Genomic DNA, 20,171 nt, shown 5'->3' with positions numbered 1-20,171 from the left:
TCCAAATGGTGCAGACATAAAGAGGAGGGTGTGGGGTTCATGCACACAGTTTGGGTGGCTTTCTGTTTTCTGCTCCATGGCTGTGCATGCCTGCCCCGATCCAGCTCATTAACTCCTAAGTGAGGGCATTTAGTCACAGATTTCCTATTTGGTTTCTAGGGAATGTGCATGATGCATGAATATAGCTCTTCCCAGAACAGACTCACACACACTTAAATGTACAGAATGTTCCTTGAGTTGAGTAATTATCGCTGATGGCCTCATACACCAACCCTCACCACCGTGGGGGAAGACTGATCGATGTCGAGCAGGCCTAGTTCATCTCTGCTTCAGTGACTCTGAGGACACAGTCCACAAATCACTGTCAGACTCAAACAGAGCGCGGCCAATGAAATGAGGCAGCTACGTGAGGAATGTTTAAATCTGTATTACATAAAGAGAGGTAAGCTTCGACAGCTTCACCCTGAACCTGAATCTAAATCTAAGGAGGTGTCACGTCGGCGGAGAAAACCAGCCGATAAGATCAACATGCTGGCTAAAGAGTGCGAGTCAAATCACATTAGCCTGCCCCTGAACACACCGCAGTCTGTTTCTAGGTATGTTACATAACTTGCGCAGAGAGTCTGCATGCTCTTGGCCCGTGAGGAACAAACAATAACGGACAGAGACGAGAGATGAAAGGAGGTTTGGGGGAGCTTTTTTCCCAGGGGAGAGGTCTCCATTTCCTGCATCAGCAGACAGAACAACTCCGTCAGACTGTCTGGCATGTGAGCGAACAGCAACTCTCATGTCTGATTTGTTATTTCGCTCGAGCAAATGTCCTGTTTGCTTTTCTAACCATGAGAACATGGAGCTTAGTGACTCGGCCGAAGCTTGTTGAGATGGAGCTGCTGTAAACAAGCAGTACAGATCTATGCTTTTTCACTGCCTATTATTATCTGCTGTATGTAAAATGGACCAATTTTTCATGATATATCCAATAAAAAGTACTTTTTGTAAGAACAGTACTTTTAAACATTTGTCACTATTTTCTACATTTAAATAAAAACCGCAAGTGCCTTAAAATACACATTTTTGGATTTCTACTGCATTTATTTAAAACAAGAAAGATTTGTGTGTGCATCACAAATACATTTGTGAACTTTACTGTTTTACATGTGGATTTGTTTTACACAAGGTTAACTATTTTTGTGTGCAATGAAAAATATTTATGTATAAATCCTGAAACACATTTGTGCATTTATTGATACAGAGACTGATCTGACTCCATACTGCTGCTCTGCTTATCACAACAACCGCACGGTCAAACAGAGGGGACAAGGACATTTCCAGAGATGAGTACAGTCAGTGCCCACCTACAAGCACACACACACACACACACACACACACACACACACACACACACACACACACACACACACAGTGACAGTGGTGCATTTAATCTCCTGTATATCATCTTTTACCCAATTTAAAAGCACCAGTTTGTTCTCTTCAAATAGTGATGACTCAGCAATGTGAGAACAGCAAGCAAAAACAGAGACAAACATCTTTAAAGAGTTAAGAAAATAAAAACCTCTTCAGTGTTCAAATCCTAAGTACAGTTTTTTTTTTTTTATCATTAAATACTGTATAAAAAACATGCTGTGGTAATCTACATACGGTGTCATCACCTAGTTTGTCCAGCAGAGTGCACTGTGACTAAAAATCCCACCTCCAAGCAAAGTTAGCCTTTAAGTGACAGACAACACGATGGACAAGGGCGTACATCACAATGCTAAAATGTGGATGAAGTCAAGAAAAACAGCCACCTCACTACTGGTTAAAACTATAAACCAGCATAAAAATGACAACAACCAACATCCTGCTTATCATACGCCTTCGCTACATTAGCTAATGAGCTAACCATGGAGCCACTTTCACACCTTGTCAGATGAGTGGAAGCTAATGTGTGAGCATCTATACCATGTAACACTGATAAGAGTCTAACAGTAAAGTTAAACATGTTCACACCACACTGGTTTGTTAAGGACACCAAACCAAACAATTCCAATTGTTGCATTTCCTGGCTGTCCACTGTTGAAAAGTTTCCCCCGAGCTGTTCATCTCTTGACACGGCAGCAGCGAACCACATATGTTAATAGCAAGCTAAAGGTAAAGATTACATGTTTCCATAAGCAAGAAACATGAGCATTTCTGATTGGAGTTCAATGAATTGAAATAATGGTTTGGAAGAAAGCTGAAACATGAAACTAGTAGCTAGTTTGATTGAGCAGAGAATATGTGCTATAGTGGAGAGGATTATATCAGATGTTTTGTCAGGGAGCTCACTAAGTGTTTTTATAAACCTAAAAATAAAGATAAATTCATTATTAGTGAACATTAAGCTATTTAGAATAGAAAATAGGCTATAAAGCTGTAGGATTATGATATGTCGACTCCTTAATATTGGTATCACCCCCCCCAAAAATCCACTATCAGTCAGGCTCTGATCCTGAGAGAACAAGCCAAAAAAAAAAAAAAAAAGAAAAAAAAAAGAAAATTCACATTCCCCTGATGACTAGACGAGATCTCGCCAACATCTGACAGCAGAGGAAACTCTGGCCCATTGTGTGAGGTTGATTAACACTGGGAGTGGACGAAGGCGTAGGCAGGAAGTGGTCACACCTGAAGGCAGCCAAACAGATTAACACACCAAAAGCCAAGCTGGTGGAAAACATGAGCGAGTCAGTGCTCCCTGTAGGAAGTTCTGGTGAGAGAGCCTCTGTGGGCGCCTGAACCTCTTATCGGCTTAGAGGTGTTCACAGTACCTAAGTTAATGTGAGTGTGTGTGCGCCATGAAGCAGCACCTCTCCTGCCCAGAGAGGAAGCCTGATTTCTCCAAGCAAGATATTTGGAGGGACAGACATGATTTCACCACCAGCACCGTCTCTTATGGACATCCACCCTTAACAACAACCGCACTGCCACCACACAACAGCAGCTCAAAAACAAGAGGCAGCGGTTAGCCCACAGCAAGTCCCATAACACAGAGCACTGACACAACACACGGGCTGTGGGCTGAGATCAACTTTTTTTTTTTTTTTTTGTTTAGACAGACGATGTGTTCCACCCAAAGACTTGTTTTCCCGTAATTAGTTCTGACAGCAGATCATGTAGGGACGTCGGTAAATATCAGTCTCTCTGGGTTAATCAGGAGGAAAAACAGGCAGTGTGTACGTGACTGGCAGAGGGCAAAGGCAGAGCCGGCGATGGCGTCACGTGTGTCTGCGTCGCGACGACAACAGAGGAGAGGAAGAGGTGCGCTCAGAAGGCGGGGGGGGGGGGGGGGGCAAAAAGAGAAAAAGAAAAGGCAGCAAATGTTATGGAAATTCCTGGACAAAGCCACGCATGTTTTTCACGTTGAGGGCATTGCTGGGATGACAGTGAAACCACAGCGGAGCCTTGCCCTTTGTCAGAGGCTGGCACGGAGGAAATATCAGGGCACGTCCTGTCAGTCTGCGGAGAGGGAAAAGCTGCACAAACACATGTGTACAGGAGTCACACAAGGCAAACGATTCTTATATTTATACATACAGCCTGACCTTTTCTCCCCTTCTTTTTAAACATCCTCATCAACACATATGCTACCAAACAAAAAGCGTGCCTGTCGTCCACAGATGGTGCATCACAGAGCGAGGGAAGGAAGTGGGTGGAGGCAGCTGTCGCCAGTGTCAAAATGGGAAAATGAAAGAGAGATGGATAGAAAGGAGACACAAGAGGGGTCAAATCAATAGATGTCCTTGGAGCAGTGAGAGAAAGGATGTGCGTGCCCCTTCAACGCTGCCGCACAGCGTCAGTCCACTGACACGTGCTGATGTTCACATTTTCCTCCGCCCTCCGCGGATGCATCACATCCTACGGTAACGGATGAGCTGTGGTGGGAACAATATAATCTGATCCTTTTATGAGCAGATGAGATCAGCGTCTCTTAACACTACGAAGCTGAACGTGTGTTCGTGAGTGTCTGTCTCTTCGCTGGTGATTCAGGTGTAAACAAGCCTCTGATTGGCTGGAGTTAGGAGGGACTGGCTCCCACCTGGAAAGATGAGCTTATGCAGTGACATCATCTGTCCTAGAGGGGGTTGGGAGGGTTGTTAGTGCAGTGTGCACATCTGTCTGCAATACGAAAGTGTGAAAAAAAATATATACTGCAACTGCAGCTCATAACACGCTGGCAGAGATCCGAGGTGCTCTGGTGATACGAAAGGGTATTTAAGGTTAGTCCTTGTTTGGCCTGCAGCCCCCGAGAGCCGTAACATAATGTTACGAACGTCACCTCAGAACATGCTGGAGTCAGCACTCTGCAGCTTCCCTGCTCGCTCCGGAGCAGCCTCTTCGCCACAGCTACTCTCTGATTAAATATAGTCTCATGAGGAGGGAGTTCAATGTGTGCGTGTGACTCACGATATCTGAACATGACGTAGGTGAGATCCAGCTGTTTTTTCAAGGTGTGAATTATGACGGTCTGTGCATAATAAAGTTGCATTTCTGGAGGCCACTTAAAACTTTGCTCGTCTCGTTTCTTCTCGTCTTTCTTTTCGGTCTATCCTTGGTAACAGCTCTATGTCAGATGGTAGATAATTGAAACAAATGAGGGAGCACAGCTGCCAAAGGCACTGCAGCACAGAGGCAATTACACAGCTATGCAGGCAAGCGTGTGTGTATGTGTGAGAGGGAGTCTATGTTTCAGTTTGAGACAAAGAGCAAATAATGAAGGCTCACCTACTCACCACCACCTCCTCCGTTCAATTAGGCTGCACCAGACCACCCCTCCCTCTCACTCTCGCCTGGGACAAACTCAATAAACAGGAAGTGAGGCGCCCAGGCACTTCCTGCCTCTCTTCAAATGGGTCTCTTGTTCCCAGAGGCAGTACAGAGAAGCCATAGGCTGCTGCTGCAACAACTGCGACCACCGATTTCCTTGCCACCTTTACAGCCCACAGAAAGCCTCCCGGCCCCTTGTTTTGGTAGTGAATTCTGTCTAACCCTTTTCCTGCCACCTGAACAACCTGTAAACGGAGCCAAACACAATGAAGCCATTATCCACTTGCCAATTCGGCCACCAAGCAGCTGTAATGACTTTTTCCATGCCTACAGGGCACGTGCACGCACACGCACATGCGCACACGCACACACCTTTAACTCTGTTACACAGCACCTTATGTTCATGTGATCAGCAACAATAAGGTGTTTTAAACATGTAGTGTGTTATCGGGTGTGCTTTTTCTGAATTAAGTTGATTTCAGAAAGAAATGAGTATGAGCCTTTTTGATTTAAGCATGTGCATGAGTGTATGTGAGAGTGTGTGTGTGTGTGTGTGTGTGTGTGTGTGTGTGTGTGTGTGTGTGTGCTGACTGGGTGGATCTAAATGCAGAGGTGAGGTTAGTGCAAGGCCATCTCTTTCTCCTTCTCCTGAGCCAGCAGGACTGGGCTGCTACTGAGAGAGAGAGCGCGCGCGCGCACACACACACACACACACACACACACACACACACACACACACACAGTGTCTGTGTTATGCAACTGGCCCCGTGTGTGAGGTCTGCCCTCCGCAGTGACTGTAGGGCAGGTGAACACAGAGGACAGTCAGTCAAATCAAGACAGACGGACTGCACCAACCAGCCTGCGTCCCTCCATAAGAGTCTAATGTAACACATGTCCTTATACTGGCGAGTAAACTCAGGCACCACAGGCAGGGTTTTTCAGCCATTAGCTTGATGATAAGTGATTGGGAGTGTCTCCTATGTGGGTTCAGCAAGCTCCACTAGTTGTTGAGTCCAGCTAGTTGATTTTGGACTGCGTGCCCCACTTTTTGAGGTGGTGTTTGGGTGAAGTTGTCTATGATTAACACAAGTTGGGTTACATGGAATCAGAATTTATTAGGTCCAAAAAAAAAAGTCTGTTTCTAAAGTTCTTTCCTAGAAACAGTTTTTCAACAGACCATCAAAATTCATTTTAAAAAAAAATCAAAGATTATGCTGCTGTTTACTTTAGTCTCAGCATTTTTCTGCAGCCAGGATGACAAAGCAGCTCGATTCTACCGCCACAGGAAATAATGCTATCCAGGCAAAGCATTTAATAGATCATGTTTTAATGAGATTTCTACGCACTAATCGGAGCTACAGCAGCTCAAATCTTCGACTAAACCTTCCTCAAACACCGGAGCATTTTGCAGCTTGATTCAGCTCAACCTCGTCTGAGTGACAGGCAGCCAGGCGAGGAGGGAGCCTGCTGGGCTGAGGGGGAAGGAGCGCGGGGCTGGTTGGTGGAGAATGGTGTCCTTGTTGAGCTGCCCGTCTCAACTCTGTGGAAGCAGGCGGGCCTGCCAAAGATAGCCTAATGAGAGACACATGGAAAACAGTATGGCCTGCTCGGCTAATACAACACGCACAGTATGATGACACACTCCGAAGTATTGCTCCACACGGCACACATTGTAAAATCCACCAAGTGATCCGCTGAGAGCAAACACACACACACACAAGCTTTTGTCATGTGATGGAGCCTCCAGGTCTGAATGTGCCTGCTTTCCAGCAACATGTCAACAACAATACCTCATATGGGTACAGTAACATTAAACCTCACTACTGGGAAAATGTTCTGCTTCATGCTGCCATTGTGTTTGAATAAATGATGGCTACAACTTAAGTCTTTGACATGTGCGTGGGGAGAGAGAGCACAACAGGCATACTGACAACATGAGAATGAGAACCTGACCCAAGATTCAACTCTGACAACTGTGACAGATGTTGCCTCAAAACTGATCCAGTGAGTTTGTGTGTGTGTGTGTGTGTGTGTGTGTGTGTGTGTGTGTGTGTGTGTGTGTGTGTGTGTGTGTAGAGCTGCGATGATTAATCGATCAGTTGTGAACTATTAAATGAACTGCAAGCTTTTTAAATAATTGCTTAATTGGTTTGAGAAGGAAATAAAATTCTGATTTGCAGCTTCGTAAATGTGAATATTTTCTGGTTTCTTTACTCCTCTATGACAGTAAACTGAATATCTTTGGGCATCTTGGGCTTTCAGAAACACATTTTTCACCACTTTCGGAAATTTCATGGACCAAACAACTAAATGATTAATCAAGAAAATAACCGCAAGACTAATCCACAATGACAATGATCGTCAATTCAATTCATCAGTGTAGTCTCCTCCTGAAGTAAAGCATGTTTACTTGCTTCCTGTATCATGAAATGTAAAGTGTGTGTGTGTGTGTGTGTGTGTGCGTCATATGATGGGAGACTGTTCAATCGCTCCATTCTAAAACAGGATGATCAACATTAGAGTTGACTGGTCAATGGCAGACTGGCAGGCAGTTCCTACTTCAGCACAATGCTACTGTTGAAAGATGAAACACCGGAGCCCCGCGGACAGAGGGCAGGCCCAGGCTGAGGTCACCGAGGACCTGGTTGGATGGGTGTGCCTCGAAAAACACACATCAATCAAGCCATATAACATCATCGCCAGCCCGCCTGATTGGCTGACGGAGACGCCAAGGGAGAGGAAATGCTAAAAATAGATGTGACGGCCCATTTTGGCTTAATGAGCCCATGAGACATCGGTGTGCTGTCCAGGTTCCACCCCTCCCTTGATCATGACGGGGGGAGAGAAGAACTTAAGTACCCCTCCACAAGGCTTCTGTGTGTATTTAACCAAGGCCTACAGTATATAACACGTGCAGCCTCACATCATACATAACACATACACACAGAACCAGCAGGCTGTTATTCATACTAAGAGAAGCGGCGAAGTGTAAACAAAGTTCTGAATCACAGCGAGGCCTAATCTAATCCAGCTGTGCTGTGTGTGTCTGTGTTAAAGCTACAATTTTACCCTCGCCATCAAAACGCTCCTTAGAGAACCAGAAAGTTATATTTAGACTTTATACAGCAGTTAAGACAGGCTCAGGCTGGCTAACCCCACAACCACAAGAGAGGGGAACCAGATCCTTTCTGCTCCAACTGCCAGAGAGCCTAACCTAAATCATCTACCCGTTCTCTCAAGCACAATAACCAGCTATAAGAGCGCCAGCAAGTCGGTCCCATTTTAAAATTAATGGCACAGATCTCTCTAACACATGATCGCTGTTCCAGGGCTATCTGTAGGGAACCAAATAGAAAGCAAATTCAGGTGAAAAAAAGGAGCAAAGTCTGTTAAGTCAATGCACTGCAAACAAAAAACTGGAAAAAAAAAAAAAAATGCATCCCTGCCCCCTTGCAAAGGAACACAGTGTCCAAACAAACAGCACTGCACAGCCAAAGGGGCACACGGGAGGACGAGAGGGAAAGTTAGGCCAGCCCGACTGACGAGCTCACATCTGGCCTTGTGCCATTTCATTCTAAGTAACTTCTTAACGAACCCAGTAACCAGCGATGTCTACCACTCCTCCCCTTCAGCCAGCTATAGGGAATGGCTATGTGCCATCGCTGTCCCTCTGTCCTCAACTCCCTCCCTCCTCCTCCCCTCCCACAAGTCAAGACTACGCTGTGTGTCTGACTACAGCAGAATCGCTGCCTGCTACAGCAGCACTGTCCTCAAATGTCTCCTACAAGACTGCAGCAGCATAACAAAGAGGGTAAATGGGGGGGTCAGATGAGGGGAAGGTCTGAAAATGTCAACTGAAGAATTGACGATTGTTGTCAACCACAATAATCAACAAAAACAGCAGACAGCAAGCACAGGTCACAAAGAGGAAGAAGAGTTACAGGGACTTGGTTAACTACCGATAGAAGAAGCAGTCGCAGCACACCAGAACCCCCATCCAGTCAGTGGTGAAGCAGAGCCGGGGTTACAAGGCTCCGACCCACAGCACCCTTCCTTCCTTCCTTTCACCTCCCCGTCTCCGCTCCTTGGCTACAGGTGCGGCAGCTCCAGCATAGCACCTTGTGTAATCATGCAGCTACTGAAGCGGCCTCTGACTTTAACGCAGGTGACGCAGGGAAGGATGGATGCACGGATGGATGCACGCAAGCCGTTCAGGAGAGTCGGCCAAACGTGAAAAAATGCAGTTTCAAAACAAGAAAAATTATTCACCAAACCAGACACACTTCTCTGGACATGTTCCTCTTTCTCTCTCCTTTCCAACTACTGCAACTGCCTGCCTCACTTTCACACTGTGCCTCTCTCTCTCTCTCTCTTGCTCTCTCTCTCTCTCTCTCTCCCCCCCTCCCTCAGTCACTTGCTGGCTCCCACTTGAAAGGCGGGAAGATTAGCTTGGCAAAAAAAGTCCCATAAACAAACTGCTGACTGCTGGGCAGCACAGGGTGGATGGACTGCAGGGGAGGAAGCGAGAGCGAGATGGACACAGAGAGAGAGAGGGAGAGAGAGAGAGAGAGAGAGAGAGAGAGAGAGAGAGAGAGAGAGAGAGAGAGAGAGAGAGAGAGAGAGAGAGAGAGAGATGGGGGAGACAATCCTCGGGAGGCAGAAATCTCAGCCATCTGTATACATCCTAAACAAGAGCTAAACATCCCTTCTCCACCCATTACTCACACAGACCAAACACACTCTGTTTGCTACTCCTCTATATCAGAGTCAAAGTCAAATTCTGTCAAACCTCTCTGGGAGGTAAATCAGTGCAGCACGTTGACAGCTCCTGCATGCGTTTGCACATGAAGCGATATCTGACTTAGTTAAAACAGCAAACGGCTAGTTGTCAACTCTTAAATCGACACTGAGGAGAAACTAAACGAACATATGAACATGCAGCAGGGGATGTACACAGTTTGGTGCGTGTATACAGTAACTGTAGCTCTTCATTCACACAAATGATGCAGCAGTATGGGATGGGAGGGGCTAGCGTGGAGACAAGCCTCCAGGAAGCGAGCCAATCACTGCAGAGCACTGTTGTTGTGGTGTGGGCAAATAAGGTGAAGGACACGGAGTGAATCACGGGCCTCGTTACATCCCTTTCTCTCTCCCCCTGCATCGTCCGATAAGAGCAATCACTATCTTTTGCCCTCTGCTATTCACTTCTTTACACATCAAAACGAGCAGACAGACACACACGCGGGGACTGCAGTGGTCAGGTAGGGGAGCGAGCGTGGTGCTATAATCGAAGGCTGCGTTTGGCGGCGGACTCAACAGACGGAGACAGGATTAACCGACCACGACGAAGGCGGCCGACGACGCTGAATGCTGACGCTCAATGTCAAACAGGCCGCTCTGTTCAGAGAAAACAAATGACTGCAGCCTGCCGAGACAAAAAAGGAGAGACGATAGAGGCAGAGGCGACAGTCACCTTCAGAAGACGGCAGTTATGTGGCAACCGCAGGGGAACGGATGTGCTCTTATTCTGTCACTGACTTATCAAAGAGCTCCTGAGCAGTGAGATGGATTTAACAGCAGCCAGAGCTGGTAGATATCTCCACCTCCACCTTCACCTCCACCCTGCTCACACAAACTTCAGACCACCTTGCAGGACAACACTGAGCGTCCTCCCTCTGCCACTTCTTTCTGCTCCTGTTCTCTCTGAAATAAAAGATGACAAGGACGGACTGCAGCAGCCAGGCAAAGCGTTTTCCCATCCCATGACGTCATCCCTCCCTCCTCCCTCCTCCTCCTCCTCCTCCTCCAACACCACCTCCTCCCTGGAGGCCTGTCACCAGGAGATGCAGCTAACAGGCCTCCTCTTTCACTCTTTAATTACCTCATCCCTCTCACCTGCACACGCAGACGTGAATGCACGCTTGCAGCAGAGCACAGACACACGTGACACCATCGCTCACACAATGATGGCAGAGGGGGACAGCAACACCCACTTCTGTTGCACACACTTCCTAAGTGAAAACAGAAAGGCGAGGAAGTATGGGGAGGGGGGGGGTAGAGGATAACGGCGATAAGATCGTTCTCGCATTTTTCAGCCGTGTGATGAAAGTGTTGGCACTCATTAGCTCCCTTTGTGTTTCAGTGCCTAAAAGTCAGGATGTGGTTTTGTGTGTGTCAAGTACAGCGGAAGGCCAGATGCCTTATTACAAGGCAAAGAGGAAAAGGAGTGCCGGGGGAAAAGTGCAAGAAGTGAAACTGACATTAAATTAACTGTCACTTTCAACAATATGAACAAGATCTTGTGGGTTTGTGTGTGTGTGTGTGTGTGTCTGTGTGTGTGTGCGCGCGCGTGCTTCCGCGAACTTTTGGGCCTTATCATTAAAATCCAGACAAACAATACAAGCAAGACATCCGCTCTGAGTGAACGCAAGAAAAGCTGTGTGACTTGGTCGCGGATGGCTGAGAGACAAAGAAAGAATTTTCCTTATAAACTTGTGACTTGGAGAGATAACACAATGAGAGGGAGGGAGAGAGACTGAACCGCTGGGCAGGGGAAAGACCCGACTCGTGACCGGGTTTAGAAAAGGCAGGATATGAATAGAGTCCGTTGCAATCAAGTCATGAGAAAGTGGGTTAGGGAGAGACGCACATAGTGTGTATCATTCACACTGCTACACACATACAAAGTTGCTAGGTGATGGGGATGGTGAGAGGGGGTATTTCTGTGGAGGGGAAGGAGAGAGAAAGAAAGGAGGAGAAGGGGAGAGATCATTTTGCTCTTTTCTGAAATACAAGAGAGGAGACAAAAGAGAGCCCCCCCCCTCCCTTAAAGCGAGACGGACAGGTTTCTCTCGATTCAGTCTCACTGAGAAAACTACACGTGGGCGCCACACTGGTGAAATCAGGGGACCCTTGAATGGAACTGACATTAGAAATATCTGATTAGCCACTCTACTTGCATTAAAATGGAAAAAAGAAGCCACGCACTGGATGTTTTGTAATTATGCATCACTGCAAGTTGAAGTATTCACAGGAATTTACATCAGATGCAGCATTCAGACCTTAACACTGATCACAATGAGAACCAATGGTGCCACTGCAGCCATAAACTGGGATGAAGATCCTCTAAAGTCAGTGGAAGCACCACTGTGAGTGTGTGGAAATATCCCAGAGAAAGTGAACTGATTTCTGAGTTCAGCGTGTACAAAACATGCTGCTGCCCCCCCAATATGAATAACACAGTGCTAAGTTACCGCTGCGCACATTACAGCAGCCTCTTACCTATTTAGCGTATAGGACCCGTTCCTTTTAAACCTCATCCTGGACGACAGGAAGCGGATAAAGAAATCCAGAATTGACGGCGTTTCAGCTTGTTGTCGCACCCGAAAGAAACAAACGCCACCGTCTTTCTCTCTCTCTCTCTCTCTCTCTGGACGGCTGCAGTGCAAACAAACGCGGAACAATACGGAGTTGCTCCTTGCAGTCCTCTCTCACTCCTCCCAACACCTTTATCTTTCTACCGTTTCTTCTCAGACCACCCTCTCCTCCTCCTCCGGTCCCCCCCTCTCGGGTTGGTTTCCGTGGGGCAGGGTTAACGAGTCTTCAGACTGCAGGCGTTTCGAGTCCAGCAGACAGAGCTCGTATCGGTGACATGCGTGCGGTCCGGAGCGATGCGAGCTGGCAGGAAAAAAAGGCAGCGATATTAACACGGAGTCTGGTGGAGGCTTTGTGTCCACAGCCTCGCTGACGCAAACCACCACGTTTTTTACTCCCCCCTTGAAAAAACACCCAAATGAAACTTGAAGCTTTCTTGTCAATGTGTCCTCATCTACATCCTTTCCTCCGGCTTGGTTCGGCGACATAAAACCTAACTAAAAGCGACGCTTAGCACATGAAAAAAGAAGCATTAAAGAGCCATTTACAGACCGGAGGTCCCGCTATGAAAAATGGTTATCGATGCGAGCCAGCTTCTTTCTCCCCATTCACGGTCCTGAGCAGGCTCTCGTGTTTCAGTAGCGCTTCCTATATGAGGAGCTGTACACACACACACACACACACACACACACACACACACACACACACACACACATTTACACATGTACCTTCCTATGCTGAACACAAAGCAGACTCCACCACCCCAGCACAGCTCTTGTCAACGCCTGGAGGGTGAGACAGATTTAAGGCTAAGAATAGGGCTGAGGAGCCATTAATGCCATTTAAATCTAAAGTAACCCTTCCAAGTGTTTGTGTGTGTCTTCCTAATGGAGAAACACACACACACACACACACACACACACACACACACACACACTTTACATTTCATGATACAGGAAGCAAGTAAACATGCTTTACTTCAGGAGGAGACTACACTGATGAACTGTTAGCACATATCTCTGGATTCAATTAGCACAGATTACTGGATGTTATACTTTTGACGATTACCCATGATTGCACGGGTGGTTGTTTGCCTTGTAATGATGAATGAATGAATGAACTCCTGACCTCTCACCAGGTGCTGCTGTGAGCACAACAACCAAGTGACTGCTAACAATAGGCCATAATCACTGGCTGGCTAGCGAGTAACATCCGTGCTATGCAGCATTTTCAGCATCCTCTCTGGTAAACACTGTGAGAATTGACAATGAAAGGAGATGCAGGAATGTTAAAATGGAGGAAATGATCTGTAGGATAACTCAAAGTGACTTTGAGCTGATGCAGAGGTGACACTGGTATGGCTTTACAACGACAAACTGCAACCTTTACCGGCGCACCCAACTGCCTCCCTCCAGCTAGCCTCGTGTATGCGTGCCCTTGGGGGAAGCAAGCATGTTTCCCCTGCTGGATGTGTGTACACTACATACAGCTGAGGTGGGGGAAAAGCTCTTGTTTTGTCAAGTCTGGATTTGTATGGTAATAGTTAAAAAAAGGGAAAAAAAAGAAAGTTTGTGCAGAGGAGTTCTGCAGAAAAGATGGATGGATGGGGAGAAAGGGAGAGTGGGGATATGTTGAACAGAGGGCCAGACCACAAAGAGTGAAAAAATGGAAAGAGCAGATGTGCTTTTCTTACAGCCAATTGAGGAAGCAGTGAGGAGAAGGGGGGATTCAACAAGGGTCCCAGACTGATCTCAAATCCAGGCCTAATGTTTATGGTTACATGTGAATTGTTTTAGTATCTTGAACTTGTCCAGACAACCAAAAAATTAAGTTTTTAGTACTTTTATGAAGCAATCTGGAAGTGATTTGGAGATTTTAAAAAAAAAAAAAAATGAAGGAAAAAAAGGAACTATTTTCCACTGAACGCTTCAAAACTATAAGTCATCTCCATGGCTATAATGGCAGAGATTAAAGGACAAATCCAGCTGATCTACGAGCAAACATTCAGTTCAAAGGATCCTGAGCACCATGTGCACACGCAAAGAGAAATCTCTAAGAATAAAATAAAATGTCTCATTAACTTTTGTGGGTCTTGAGGGATTAAAGCAGGGAGAGGTACGAAATGATGAATGCAGGCATGCAGTAAGTTTAAGAGCATTCAGGTTTATTCAGCATTACATCATGGGAATGCAGCACTGTGTGTGTGTGTGTGTGTGTGTGTGTGTGTGTCTGCTGAGCATGTTTGATTATTAGGTACACATATCAGTACTCAGCAAGTATCCAAATGTAAGTACTTGTGCTTGGTCTAAAAAAAAAAAGTGGTAAAAAAGTGGTATTGGTGCATCCCTCTTTTGTGTGTGTGTGTGTGTGTGTGATGTGATTCCTCTACTCACAAAAGCACTCAGGTTTGGTTTTCAATGGCTCTGAGTTCATTTATTACAGTAAGAGCAGCCTGGCGCCAGAAATGCTGATCAATCGCACCACCACCACTGATGCTGCCGCTGCTGCTGCTGCTGCTCAGTCAGTCACTGCAGAGTTACACAACAGCCACTGGAGTGAAAAGAGGAGGAGGAGGAGGATGATGGGATGCAGGAGGAGGAGGAGGAGGAGGAGGACTACAGGAGGAAGAGGGTTAACAAAAGGTGAGAAGATTCTGGACGTTATGAGACCGAGTGGAGTCGAAAAAAGGGAGGATGGTGGAAGGCAAAGAGGGTGAGCACTGCAGACTTCACAGGCACAATTAGCCTGAGCTTTATTGATGCAGTTCAAAACAACCCCCCTCCTTTTCCTCATCCTATTCAGTCTCAATCCATTCCTCCTTCCTGCACTTATTCATCGCCAGCACCTTAACTGCCCCTTGATTTTATTGCTCCTTTTGCATCCCCTTCATTAAGCTAATTTGAGCTTTCTTGCTTCTTTCGCAATCCTTGCTTCTATTCAAGCCTCTTTTCCATGCATCCCTCTGTCGCATCACAAACCCCCTTTTCCTCCCCTCTCCCCCCCCCCCCCCTCTGTCCATCCGGCTAAATCCCTCCCTGGTGCATGTTGTGCAAGAGTGATGTGAACTTTTCAGTGTGTGTCCGTGCATACTAATGGCATCAAAAATGCCAGCCCAATGCACGACACCTCCTCTGCTCCGTCTCAGGGGGAGGATGCATATTTTCCCTACGGGTGTTGATATTCAGGATAAAATACTCATAAACTCTTTTCACTGCCTCTTTCCCAGTGACAGGGAAGCCTCCAGAAAACAGTCATCGCTGGCTGCGGTGAGGCCGTGGAACAGCCCTGGCCCCTCCACTCCTACACAGGCTTTCCAGGAATACACTGCACAGTCAAAATGCTGGACTGCAGTGCACAAACACACAACACTGGACACACGCATACACACACACACACATACACACACACACACACACACACACACACACACACACACACTACTGTGGCTCCAGCTACTTGAGTGCATGCATGAGAGCACAGCTTTAGAGAGAGTGTTTCACTACATGCGCCAAGTTCTACAGCAGAGGTGACAGTGACAGAAAACACACACTCTCTCTCACACACACACACACACACACACACACACACACACACACACGCACACGCACATGCTGTAATGCCAAAAAAGATGAATCTTACAAAACCATGTGTGTATTATCCAATTTAACGTACATGGGGTCTTACTGCCAAGCACCAAGAACCTACTGTTTCTCTCACTTGCACAAATATATGTTTCAGTACACAAACAAACACGCACTGAGCACAGTTAGAGGTATATGTGTGCTGGGGCCAGGCAAAGGGGAGCAGCATGAAAGAGCCTATATATATGACCAGGCTAGACGACGCCGGGAGTCGGTCAGTCTGTCTGTATGTCTGTCTGTCTGTCTGTACACAGCCCACATACAGCCTGGTCTATATTCAGGGGACACCAATATAACTCATCGTCAACAGGTCTGTCTGTCCATTTAGTCGCCCTATAGGCTTCTGTTGCTGGTCCCTATCTGTCTCATCTATCATCACAAAGGTGAGGTAGCTTCCAAAAACACTGTGTGACACTGGTCTCTCAGTATGTCGACGTGCATGAGAGTTAAGAGTGAAATAATGTGCTAAATGACAGTGATGTTGACATTTTCTCAAATGTCTCCTGGATGCCCACAAAGGCAAATGTTATGTCTGGATATTTCTGGGCTCTGCACCCAATCAGTATTATCTCGCTGTATCTAGACTGCGTTGCTTTCAATTCAAATTCCAGGAAATGAGATGCAACCCTACCCATGCACTGATCACTGCTCAGGCATTTTAAGAATGTGAAGTTCAGCACCAGCTTTGGAAAACCATCGAGCCTGCAAAAGAAAAAGTACCTTTTTTTTTCTTTTTAAAATTTCCATAGTTATGAGGATAGTATAGTGGTAGTTATCGATGAAGACATAGAGGTCATGTCTCTTAGAGCTGAAATGATTCGTCCATATATGAATTAGTTAATCCCAAATCATTTCTTAACGAAAAAGCAGACCAAATTCATTTCTTTTAACCACTCAGACGTGAATATTTGCAGGATTTCATAGCCGTCTATGGTTGTACACTGAATATCTGTAGCTTTGGGGCTGTTGGTAAAAACTACATTGGACATTTTTCACCATTTTCTAACACTTTATAGAGCAGACAACTGCTTAAATAAAACAAGTTTTATTTCAATTTAAGGAGCCTGGAGGGTGTTTACATTCTACATTCAAAAACTAAAACAAGGTGGACATTTTACAAGCTAATTAGACTATTTTTAAACCTAAATATATTAAGGTTTGGCTACTTTTAGTTCAGCAAAACAATTAAATAAGTGAAACTTTCATTCCTGGCAGTGTGGGGAAAACTATTTAGACAATCATGTGTGAAAGTGTGTCTAAATTTGGCATTCAGATTGTTTTCGGCCTCTCAGTAAAAACATTCATTGTCTGAACGGTTGACTTTGCACATCCACCCTGTGACCTTTAAGTCATGATGGACAATGCTTTATCTAAAGAGCTCACATACAAAGCTGGAGGTGAAGCACTGATATGAGGAATTGCTGAGGATGGTGGGGCAATGCTGCCACCTGTTGTCAACAAGACGTACTGCACCGCTCATGTAGAGAGAACAGATGAGCATATTCGCTCTCTCATTCTTCCTCTGGGGGCTGCTGTGCTAAGTGAGTTGAGCTGATGGCTGAGGAGCAGTGATGAGGGAAAGAAGGCAGGCAGGGCAGAGAACCTGCAGGCAGAGGTGTAGGCTGTCGCTGATGTCCTGTTGACTGGTATGCAGTCTGGTATTGCTGGCATGTGAATAAAGTATTTGCGCCAGTCCAGGCAGGGAGGAGGTGAGGATAGAAGAAAGATAGAGAAAGAAAAAGACAAGAGAAGGAAGAAGGAAAGTGGTGCTGATGCCACAGTGACATCTGCTATTGCTGGCATGCAGTCTCACATAGCCAGACCGATCTCTACAGCTCTGCGTCAGCACTGTGGCCAGCATGTGAAAGACATTGAGGGAGTGTAATGAATGGAGGAAGACAAGGAGAAGCGAGGCCTGTGGTGTTAACGTAAACCGCAAGGGTGAGTTATTGGCTCTCTGATCACCAAAAGGATCCTTTGTGGAGAAAATGCAAGATTTTTAAGAACATACTTAAAGCATCTGGGCTTTTTCCTCAAAGCATACATGCAGTGAAGAAAAATAAATCCCTGTTAGTGGTTTCACATCAGTGGAAAACCTTAAAAACTTAAAATGAGAGGAGGGGATGAAGACATAAACCATCAGTATGTCTGGATGACTGCAGTGTGCAACCGCCATTAAATCATGATTTGAATATCCAAATATTCAGACCTGGGTTTTTGGTGAAAAACTAATTATCCCTTAACCTTCACGTGAAATTGTAAAAAAAATCCCTAAAAGACAAATAAATAAATAAAGGAGGCTGCCTCTGCACAGAGCAGAACAGAACTATTGATCTTCACGTCAGCCTCTGGCTGGTGGTGGACTGGTGTTGCTGGTTTAATACTGCAGCCGCTTGATACGGTCATGTGATACTGGACTGGAAAGAGCCTGGTGCACACTGGGAAGGCCAGCAAGCCATGATTATGCAACAAGATCAGATTTCATGCTCACTGGATCTCTCTCTCTCTCTTTCCCCTCTGTTAACTCTCTCTTTTTCTTCATACAAACTCCTTCTGCTTTCTATGTACATTTGTCTTTATGCCTCATATATGCATTTTGCACACACACACACACACACACACCACCCTCTCTTGCACAATAGTGAACTCATGTGACCTGCTAAAATCAATATGACTGACCAAAAAAAGTTACCTAACTGCTGACAGGTAAGCATTTTTTGGCCAGTAGCACACTCCTGCCCACTGAGCAGTCATGTGAAGTGGACATGTGCTGCCCTCTTGTGGTAAGAAGACACCACTCCAAATTCTGTTCACAGCAACCCATCCATTCTTCCTGAAGTTCCTGGTATTGCTGGTTGAGTTTTGAGATAACTGCATGCATTTTCAATGAATGGACTGAGATGTGGCTCTGGTATCACCAGCCCAGACAGATGAAAGAGAGACAAACAGATCCTGGCAAGCTGGTCAAATCAGAACAACTAAGGAGCACCTAAATGCCATCACTGTCTACCACAAGATTCCTAAACACATCAGGATGCTGAATTCAAGGACACTTCAATAATATTCATTTCATTTATTATGATCCCCATAATTTTCATCAAAACAGAGGCTATCCTTCCTGGCGTCCAATCACAACTTTGTTTTACTCATGGTGTGTGTCTAAATCATTTCAGATCTCCAGCAGACGTTCACAGAGTTGAGGTGTATTAATAGATCTGGTGTCATGAATCTTCTCAGTAGTTTCATGTTTCTTCATTCATCTTCAGAGATTTTTCTATAAATACACAGACACTTGTCTGAGGATGCAGACATATGAAAGTCAATGATCGTACTCTCAGCTTTACCGTCGATGTGACCAAAACATCCTAAAATGGAGCTTTCTGCAGTCAAATCCCCAAACGAGAGAAGCAGAAAAAACACACAAAAAAACACCTTTTAGATCAGTTTCTCAGCTATTTGTACAGCAGTGTTAAGGAGAGCCACCCTGATCCGCATTACCAAACAGAGCTGTGAGCTGACAGCAGCAGGCTGTGAATGACTTAGATCCAAATGCAGAAGACAGGAAAATGTGCACTGACGCTCTTTTTAATGTATTCAAATCTCCAGACCTGCGGTTACATGAATATGACACAGAAAGCGTGCGCTGAGCACATGGAGCAGCTCTGAGCTGATGCTAGAAAAGGCCTTCACCAGGTAGCCAATCACCAGCCTGGAAACAGTTCCTGACTTCCATGCATACACACACAAACATACACTTTCTGAAGTGTGCACTGCACAACTGCCAGCGGTTATATAACAGCTGGTATGTGCAGTGGTGTGTGTGTGTGTGTGTGTGCGTGGAAGTGTACATTATCCAGCCTCTGCGCAGCCTTTGAAGACACCAGTGACCTCTAACCACCTTGGACCACAGCTGCTCACCTTGCAGCTGTTAGAGACGCACTTCAGTTAGATAACTAATATACCAGCTTCAGTGAAGGTCTCACTGCAATATAAGGCAAGAGGAAGGAGCAAGGTCAGCTGCTCCGAGCAAACTCAGAGAAGAAGCACAATGAAGAATTCATGTGTGTTATTAAAGCTTCTGGGAAAAGGAAAAATCCACCTTAAATGGCATGACGTCATATGAATTTCCCAGAAACCCTCACACTACACTGTCACATTAAAAAAAATGCAATCACTAAATAAAATGGTCATCGCTGACAGCGGACGGGACGCGTCGACTAAGCGAGACGGCAGAGGCTGAGACAGACACATGCGGGCGGAGACGCCACTCACGTTGCTGATTTCTGATAAAGCGAGCAGAGTGACAGACGCCCAGCTGGAGCCTGTGTGAGGAAAGCGGCGCTTCCTGTGTTT

General features: G+C 45.8%; 1 protein-coding gene across 3 annotated transcripts in view; it reads right to left on the bottom strand.

Annotated features, from left to right (window-relative positions):
- The window catches only part of mob2a (MOB kinase activator 2a), a 62,769-nt gene that overhangs the window by 25,671 nt on the left and 16,927 nt on the right, over window positions 1–20,171 (bottom strand). Inside the window, exon 1 of one of the 3 annotated variants that reach the window (XM_076733182.1) lies at window positions 12,085–12,831. The exons of 1 other annotated variant lie outside the window; for it this stretch is intronic. In XM_076733182.1, coding sequence (XP_076589297.1) covers window positions 12,085–12,122 — 38 coding nt within the window. In that variant the 5' untranslated portion in view covers window positions 12,123–12,831. Of the gene's footprint in view, window positions 1–8,762; window positions 9,129–12,084; window positions 12,832–20,171 lie in introns of those variants that run through there. One more of the 3 variants, XM_076733183.1, reaches the window with a different exon arrangement.

Source organism: Chaetodon auriga, chromosome 6, assembly GCF_051107435.1.
Source record: "Chaetodon auriga isolate fChaAug3 chromosome 6, fChaAug3.hap1, whole genome shotgun sequence".
NCBI classification, from domain to species: domain Eukaryota; kingdom Metazoa; phylum Chordata; class Actinopteri; order Chaetodontiformes; family Chaetodontidae; genus Chaetodon; species Chaetodon auriga.
This window is presented reverse-complemented; position numbering and strand designations above follow the sequence as displayed.